The sequence below is a fragment of the Octopus bimaculoides genome, chromosome 2, assembly GCF_001194135.2.
Source record: "Octopus bimaculoides isolate UCB-OBI-ISO-001 chromosome 2, ASM119413v2, whole genome shotgun sequence".
In the NCBI taxonomy this organism is placed as follows: Eukaryota; Metazoa; Mollusca; class Cephalopoda; order Octopoda; family Octopodidae; genus Octopus; species Octopus bimaculoides.
In genome coordinates, this window is record NC_068982.1 from 27,593,604 (window position 1) to 27,601,166 (window position 7,563).

The 7,563-nt window shown below is 37.6% G+C and overlaps 1 protein-coding gene across 2 annotated transcripts in view; it reads right to left on the reverse strand.

Moving 5' to 3' along the window:
• LOC106872743 (proteasomal ATPase-associated factor 1) overlaps positions 1–7,563 on the reverse strand; it is a 23,110-nt gene that overhangs the window by 3,152 nt on the left and 12,395 nt on the right. For both annotated transcript variants that reach the window (XM_014919829.2, XM_014919830.2), the window contains exons 7-9: positions 5,574–5,768; positions 2,444–2,535; positions 1,077–1,192 (exon numbers count right to left, since the gene is read on the reverse strand). In XM_014919829.2, the coding sequence (XP_014775315.1) occupies positions 1,077–1,192; positions 2,444–2,535; positions 5,574–5,768 (403 nt within the window). The remainder of the gene's footprint in view (positions 1–1,076; positions 1,193–2,443; positions 2,536–5,573; positions 5,769–7,563) is intronic.

Here is a 7,563-nt window from a genome sequence, read left to right on the forward strand (position 1 = left end):
ATATATATATATATATATATATACAATGGGCTTCTTTCAGTTTCTGTCTACCAAATCCACTCACAAGGCTTTGGTCAGCCCAAGGCTATAGTAGAAGACACTTGCCCAAGATGCCCAGCAGTGGGACTGAACCCGCAACCATGTGGTTGGTAAGCAAGCTACTTACCACACAGCCACTCCTGCGCCTCTTTGATTAAATTATCTTTAAAAAAAGACAAACTTCTGTAACAATCTTTGTAAATTTACCCCAAAACAAGTACAAGTCCAATTTCATGGCTCAGTTTAGCAATTAGCATTGTTAGAGGGAACTCTGTTATAAAACATATTCCAACACTTCATAAAATATTAAAATCTGTAGAACACCCACTTCTGATGTTAGCTTAAGAGAAAATGAAATGAATACTACATCTTCTGGTATACAATTTGAATTTTTCAGACCAAAATTTACAATCCAAAATGGCAGGTTGACTCATACACCAAGACAACATAGGAAAATCAAAAATTCCATATGAAATGCAGCAGGATTTGGAAAGACAGTGACAATGTTTGAATGTTTACATTATATGTTTATACATGTTTACTATGTTGACTTGTATTCTGGAAAATACGGTTGTAAATGTTTCTATGAACTCAAAGTAAGTGCTTTGCCTGAAATCTTGTAGCATAAAATGAATGAAGATGAATGAAAAATGAATTTCTCTCTCAATAGTTATGCCAGACAGCCGAGATAATCCTACACAAAACTTTAAATGAAGATACAGAGAAACTTAAAGAATACATAGAGAGAGAGTTTCAACTGTTACTGAAGCTACACAATATCACGACTGTGTATGTTTTTAAAATTTTATCTTGAATCTCAGGAGTACATGTTCCACAAAATGAATGAGATGATGATAGTTAGGATACTAATTGATATACCAATAATTTTGTATATCAACACATATAAGGCTCTGGATCCATAGGTTTCTCATTAACAATTAATTACTAACTTCGATGTCATGGGTCAGCTAAAGAAAAATTGACCAGGGATGTTCAAGAACAAAAGAACTCGACAAAAGTAATTTTAAAGTACTAACTTGTAGTTTCGAAGATCAATAATGTCAAGCATGCCATTTTGTGCTCCACAGACAACCATTGTTCCTGACAGGAATGCACAGCAGTTGACAGCATCAGAACATTTATAGTGAAAAATCTGTTTGAAAAGATAAAAAAACAAACCAATTCAGGGATATGAAGATGAAGTGAAAGAAGGAACAACAAAGTATATATATGTGTTTAATAAAGACCTAATAAGGGCTCTTTGTTAAGGCTGGTACTTATTCTATCAGTCTGTTTTGCTAAACTGCTAAGTTATGGGGGTGTAAACACACCAACAGCAGTTATCAAACCATAATGGAGGACAAAAACACACACACACACGATAGGCTTCTACCAAATCCACTCCCAAGGCTTTGGGCAGCCAGAGGCTATAGTAGAAGACACTTGCCCAAGGTGCCATGCAGTGGGACTGAATATAGAACCATGTGGTTGGGAAGCATGCTTCATACCAAGCAGCCATGCCTGTGATTATAATAGAAATAGCATTTTTAAGTAAATGTATTGTTCTTTGGTTAAAAAAGTGAGGTAATATTTTACAGGCAATACCCATTTGAAGCCATTTCTTATCATTTAAACAGTTAATGCCTTTGGACAACTTTTCCTTTCCTTACATTTCCTTTAACCCAATGATTCCATACCTCATAGTCCATTGCTCATTCCCTGTCCTTTTCCTCACACCTTCTGTTTATACATGCCCCTTTAATGTAGGATAGTCCCAGAATCTCACCCCCTTATCACCTTTCCACTTTATCCCCCTTGCCCTTATTTAATAATCTCTGGCACTAATCCTTTCTCTTTCTTCTTTTCTCACCCATCCCACTAAGAGACTACTGCTCTGTTACCCTCTCCATTATCACCTGCTGCAACTATTTATTACTCTCATCCTACCTAGAATTATAGCTCACTCTCTTTTTTATTCTCTTACATTTATAGGGGCCAATTTAGGCCCTTAGACTTGCAAACCACAAGGTAATCTTCACTAGTGCTGGTGCCATAAAAACAAAGCATCCAACACCCACTGTTACGTGGTTGGTGTTAGAAAGGGAATCCAGCTGTAGAAACCATGCTGAAGTAGACGTTGGTGTATGTGGCATTAAACAATGATTACTCTGTTGATATCTGTTGACTATACCAATTCATATTAGAAGGAAAAAAAAATTTTGTGATACGCATGCCTCTCCCACAACATGACACTGAACTTATTTCTAATTCTACTGAGCTGTCTTAGAGACAAAATTTGGCAAAAGAATTTTTCAATGAGCAAAAATATTAGCACTAAAAAACAAAAAAAAAAAAAACCTTGAAAACTGTAGAATAATTTCAATGATATAACTGTCCAACATACCTTTTTACGAGTCTGTAGTCCATAAGAAAGCAAACTGTTGCTTTCACAGGCCATCAGCAACATTTTACCTTCAGTTAGTACTTCTTTCTCACCTGTATTAATAAACAACAATATTTTAGATGGAACAGAATAGATATCCAACAACAGTTTATCATCCATCGTTAGCATCCCATTTTGCCAAACAATAAATGTACTGAAAAATTGCTTCTTTTTGTAAATGTCTTTTCACATTTTACACCAAAGGATATTTATGTAATTCTGAATACTTTATTAGTTATATTAACTTCTCTGAAGTTATATCCCTATTTATCTTACATAATCTATATTACTGTGTTGCTCTATTAGTTAAGCTTGAAGTGTGAATACTATAGACTTAAACATTTGCATTTTAAATAACATCACAATAAGATAGATCAGATCTGAAAAATTCTCAAACAAAAATAAAAAGTTTGTTTTCTGACAAAAGGTTTCTAATGTACAGAATCCTACTTGTTTTGGTCAACTACAGTGTAGAGGTGAAAAGAAAGAAGTGACATTATAAACTGGTTATGAGCAAAATGAAGGAATAAACTGAGGCTTAATCCTATTCTGGCTATATCCAGCCCAAATATTCCACTCGTTTTATGTTCAAACTGGCCAGATCTGGCCTCTCACAATTGCTCTACAATGTCACTCTATAAATAAACAATCACATCATCAAAATCTCGAAGCTGTGAGATAATACATACTTAATTCAAAACTATGTGAATAATTAAGCATTTGATATGACAAAGTAATCAGAAAACTTAAAGGTTTAATGGCAATATGCAGAAGAGAGATAGATTTTTTCCTTTGATTGGTGACAATGTATCTCAGGTAAAATCTTCAGTTGGTATGGAACTTTTTTTGAATGCTAGATGAACAGAGGCGTGAAGAATTTTAAAATATTTACCAACAAAACAACTGCAGTTCAATACAATATCTACTCAGTCATTTCACTTCAGCTGAAATAGAATAGCTTCTGCATGGAACTTAGCTTTACTTCATGAAATTTACGAAAAATTTATATAGACAGAAAATATTGATTTCTGAATTTGGCAAACAGCCATAAGTATCTTAGGGACTAGGATAAAAGAATTAACCCACAGCAGTATGCTACATATATTCATTTTCTTGACTCCTCAAAAAAAAAAAAACAAAAAAAAAACGAAAGATAAAGTCATCTGAAAAGTCATTTAATTTCAAAATGTAAAGGGATATAGCTTTAAATATCTAACTCAAACCATTTAGGCCACCATTCTGCTATTTCCAAGGGCATCAGATTTTTGACACTGTCTATTTGGCATTGATGATTTGGTACTGACTTATTTGACCTCAAACAATTTAATGTTTTTCTTGTTCTCTCCCCACCTCTCTCTTTGCTTATAATTGTTATTACTTGAAACCATATAACATAGAGGCAAGAACACTACAAATACCAAACTAATTTGCCTAATTTAGTTTTGTCCTTCAAGGTTTCTGAGTTAAAATTTGGCTACAGTCAAATTTACAACAAAGTTGTTAAAATAAATATCAGTGACATGCAGTCCCCCATTTCAGTCAACTATATGTCTACAACACTAGCTTTATGCCGTCAAAAGAAATTATTATTATTATTATTATTATTATTATTATTATCATTATTATTACCAGGTTAAGGAAAAAGTTCATGCACCGTGAACATGACATGAGCTGAATGAATACACCACAAAAATATATTAAAAAAAAGCATTATTTTAACATGGCACACAAACTTTTTCCTCAACCTAATATTTTGGTTTGGCTCAGGTTCAGTCTTATTCCTGATCGGATTTATGTGCACAGTAGGTTACTACCTGTAACCTTAGGTATCCACAAGTTTTCAGCGGTCTTTCAAGTTCTTAGAACCCTCCTGATAATCCTTGCTGTTCCTAAAAGACAAACTTTCTGTAGGAGCTCTACTGGGCATTCTATTTCAATCTCCTTCAGCCATTTGTTAATATCTTTGCTTACTGTTCCCAACTCACCAATTATTATAGGCATGACCTTTACTGTTCACATGCTCCAAAGTTTTCCTATTTCAAATTCTAAGGGATTGTATTTTTCTTGTTTTTCTGCCTCTTTCTTTACAACCCTGGAATCAAATGTGCATGATGGGTTGATAAGTAAGCAACTTTGCTTTCCCTTATCTATAATTATTATGTCTGGTCAATTATTTTCTAACTTCTTGTCCGTTTGAATAGGAAGGTCCCACAAAGTCTTGTACTCTTTCAACTCGATGATTGTATCATGTGTTTCCTGCTTCAAATCCCCGTTTCTGGTATAGTTTCCAGTGTAATACTTTTACAACGTGGTCATGTCTCCATTTCGTATATTCCTTCCTGTGCCAACTTGGGGCATTCTGTCACAATGTGTGCCACTGTCTTGTTCCACGTTCCAGAGGCTGTACATTTTTCTGATACATTCTTTCCATATATATTTTTCTCAAGTTGTTTGTTTTTACCACTTGATCTTGGGCTGTACAATTACGCTCACTGTTTCTTTTTTTTAATTGCCCCTTTTTTAACCAAGCCCAGGATTCTGTTCCACATATGTCTTCAGTGGCTCTGCAAAATTGGCCATGCAGAGGTTTCTCTTCGATCTGTCTGATATGCTCTCTTTGTATTTCATTCTTATCCTTTTCTCCTTTAACATGCTTCATCACTTGTTCTTTATTGTCTTTAGTAGTTTTTCTGTGCTGCTCTGTAAATACTCTACTAGACATTACTTTCCATCTGTACACATTCTTCTACTGTTATTAAGCCTCTTCTACCCAGGTCTCTCTTCAAGTACAGCCAGATGATATCAGCTTTCAGACGGTGGGCTCCATACATTATTATTATTATCATTATTTATGAGGAGAGGGGAAGTATTTGTCAATCGTATTCACTCAATAAATTCTAGCCTCTCTCTCTTACTATCTGTATGTGTGTGTGTGTGTATGTGTGTTTGTCTCCAGTGCCAAAAAGTACTATAACCAAAACAGGTTCTGTTTTGTGTGTCCACCAAAATCATCAGCATCCCAAACAGCTGAACCCAAACATTGCTTTCCTATATAGAAAACAGTATCTTACATATTATAAAAGATACTTACCAGGAGGTTGGTTACATTGCCCTAGCTGTATGGGATTGTCGGTCACACCAATGGCACAACTGTTAACAGAACCAGCCATCCCTTGAAATGTACCAAGACAAACTTGTTGGCTGCAATCCCAGAGTTTGGCTGTGCCATCACTGCTACAGGATACAATATTTCGGCCTCGTTCTACAATTGCTGTATCCAACACACCTAAATATAGATGATAAATAACAATTAAAGAGATATTTCACACCAAAAATTGCATATTGATATTTCATATACATAGTATCAGTCCTCAGCCCCTCTTGTTCATTATATTCCTCCAGGCAAGAACAGGGGAATTCAAGACAGGCTGCCCAGAGCTCCTCTATGCTGATGACCTTGCTCTAATAGCCGAGTCACTACCAGAACTAGAGACGAAGTTTCAGGTGTGGAAGCAAGGATTAGAATTGAAGGGCCTTAGGGTGAACCTAGCAAAAACTAAAGTCTTAGTAAGTAGGAAGGCTGTCAAATCCCAAACCCCTTCATGTAGATGGCCCTGCTCGATCTGTAGAAAAGGCATGGGTAGAAACTCCATAGGATGTACCCAGTGTAAGCTATGGACACATAAAAGGTGCAGCAATATCAAAGGAAGGTTAACCAGGAAAACAGATCTTGTGTGTGGCAGATGCACAGGGGCAATAAACACTGAAGATGTACAGAAAACAGATTCCATCATATGCCAGGGGAAGAAACTAGAAGTAGTTAATAGCTTCTGCTACCTAGGCGACCAAGTCTGTAGTAGGGGTGGTTGCTCTGAGACTGTAGCAGCTAGAATAAGAATAGCTTAGGCAAAGTTCAGGGAGTGCCTGCTTCTGCTGGCAACTAAGGGCCTCTCGCTCAGGGTGAAAGGTAAACTGTATGATGCATGTGTGTGAACAGCCATGCTACACAACAGTGAAACAAGCCATGACTGATGAGGACATGCATAGGCTTGAAAGAAATGAAGCTAGTATGATTCACTGGATGTGTAATGTCAGTGTGCACATACAACAGAGTGTAAGTGCCCTGAGAGAAATGCTAGGCAAAAGAGGCATCAGATGTGGTGTGCAAGAGAGACAACTGCGCTGGTATGGCCATGTGCTACATATGGATGAGGACAGTTGTGTGAGGAAGTGCCACTCCCTAACTGTGGAAGGAACCTGTGGAAGAAGTAGACTCAGGAAGACATGGGATGAAGTGGTGAAGATGACCTTCGAACATTGAGCCTCACAGAAGCAATGATAGGAAACTGAGACCTTTGGAGATATGCTGTGATTGAGAAGACCCGACAACTAAAGTGAGATCACAGCCATGCATGTCTGGCCCAGTTAAAAGTATCCCTGATGTGTTGGGCGATATGATGTGCTTGAGAAGACCTGTTGAGTCAAGTAAAACCAATATCATAGCTGTGGCCAGTGATCCCTGACTGGCTCCCATGCTAGTGGCATGTAAAAAGCACCATCCAAATGTGGTTGATGCCAGGTCTGCCTGACTAGCCCCTGTGCCGGTGGCACATAAAAAGCAACATCCAAACATGGCTGATGCTAGTACCCGCTAACTGGCTCCCATACCAGTGGCACATAAAAAGCACGATCTGAACGTGGCCAATGCCAGTACCCACTGACTGGCGTCTATGCCGGTGGCACGTAAAAAGCACTATCCGAACGTGATTGATGCCAGGCCCGCCTGACTGGATCCTGTACCAGTGGCATGTAAAAAGCACCCACTACACTCTCGGAGTGGTTGGCATTAGGAAGGTAAACAATGATGATGATGATGATATATATATATATATATATCATCATCATCATCGTTTAACGTCCGCTTTCCATGCTAGCATGGGTTGGACGATTTGACTGAGGACTGGTGAAACCGGATGGCAACACCAGGCTCCAGTCTGATTTGGCAGAGTTTCTACAGCTGGATGCCCTTCCTAACGCCAACCACTCAGAGAGTGTAGTGGGTGCTTTTACGTGTCACCCGC